The sequence below is a fragment of the Charadrius vociferus genome, unplaced genomic scaffold (assembly GCF_000708025.1).
Source record: "Charadrius vociferus isolate BGI_N301 unplaced genomic scaffold, ASM70802v2 scaffold1084, whole genome shotgun sequence".
In the NCBI taxonomy this organism is placed as follows: Eukaryota; Metazoa; Chordata; class Aves; order Charadriiformes; family Charadriidae; genus Charadrius; species Charadrius vociferus.
Genome location: NW_009647974.1, coordinates 154,701 through 155,638, shown reverse-complemented (window position 1 = coordinate 155,638; position 938 = coordinate 154,701). Strand labels below are relative to the sequence as shown.

Here is a 938-nt window from a genome sequence, read left to right as displayed (position 1 = left end):
CGGGGTGTCAGGGGGCGGCCAGGCACGATGCGGCGGATGGGCCGGTTCCCGTTCATGGCCATGATCTCCCGGATGCGTTTCCAGTTGGAGCGCGACAGGACAAAGTTGCACTGGGTGGCCCCAATGTCATAGAAGACGCTGCAGGTCTTGATGCTGGGGTTGTAGCCCTCGGCCCGAGCCGAGACACGGTACTCACCCGGGTTCAGGATGCGCCAGTAGTCCCCACTGCTGGCTGTGGACAATGAGGGGAGGCAGCAGGGTGTGAAGGAGGCACCACGGTGCTGCCAGCACCCTGCCCAGCACCCTACCCTGCGCCCTACCTGTCTTGATGTTGTGGTTGATGCCCCCTACGACGATGGTGGCGTTGGCGATGGGTTCTCCCTGCTGGTCCGTCACCAAACCTTTGATGCCCCGATGGACCTACGCAAGGAAAGGGGATGAGAGGAGCAGCGTGGGGCAGCTGGGGCAGCTGCCCGGCTCCCGGCCCAGTGCCTCCCAGCACCTACCTGCTCCATGAAGGTGAGCAGTGACTCCTTGTTGTTCTCCCACTCCTGCTGCAGCTCACTCTCGTGAGGGAATTTGTCACAGCCCAAGTAGATGGAGAGCTCCAGGCAGTTGGTGTGTAGGTAGCTGAAGTCGTTCATGCCTGCAAGACAACCAAGCGCCCACCCAGCCGCTCGCTCACACCTTCACGGGGTGGGAGCGTGGGGCAGGCAAGCCGACGCCATACGGCGTGGCACCCACTTACTGCCAGCCCGGGGATGCCACTTAGCCCCTTGCACAATGCCCATGGCGTTGGTCATGTCCTGCGTGTGGCAGCCCCCCCGGAAGGTCTCAGTCATGGTGAGGTGGGCCGAGGCGTAGGAGATGGCGAGCCAGCGGAAGATGGCGTGGTCGGGTGTCTCCTGCAGTTCGGGGTTGTCCTCGTAGTTGTCCGG

General features: G+C 63.2%; 1 protein-coding gene across 1 annotated transcript in view; it reads right to left on the bottom strand.

Annotated features, from left to right (window-relative positions):
• AEBP1 (AE binding protein 1) overlaps positions 1–938 on the bottom strand; it is a 9,653-nt gene that overhangs the window by 256 nt on the left and 8,459 nt on the right. Inside the window, exons 16-19 of the mRNA XM_009883459.1 lie at positions 749–936; positions 507–646; positions 321–420; positions 4–232 (exon numbers count right to left, since the gene is read on the bottom strand). Coding sequence (XP_009881761.1) covers positions 4–232; positions 321–420; positions 507–646; positions 749–936 — 657 coding nt within the window. The remainder of the gene's footprint in view (positions 1–3; positions 233–320; positions 421–506; positions 647–748; positions 937–938) is intronic.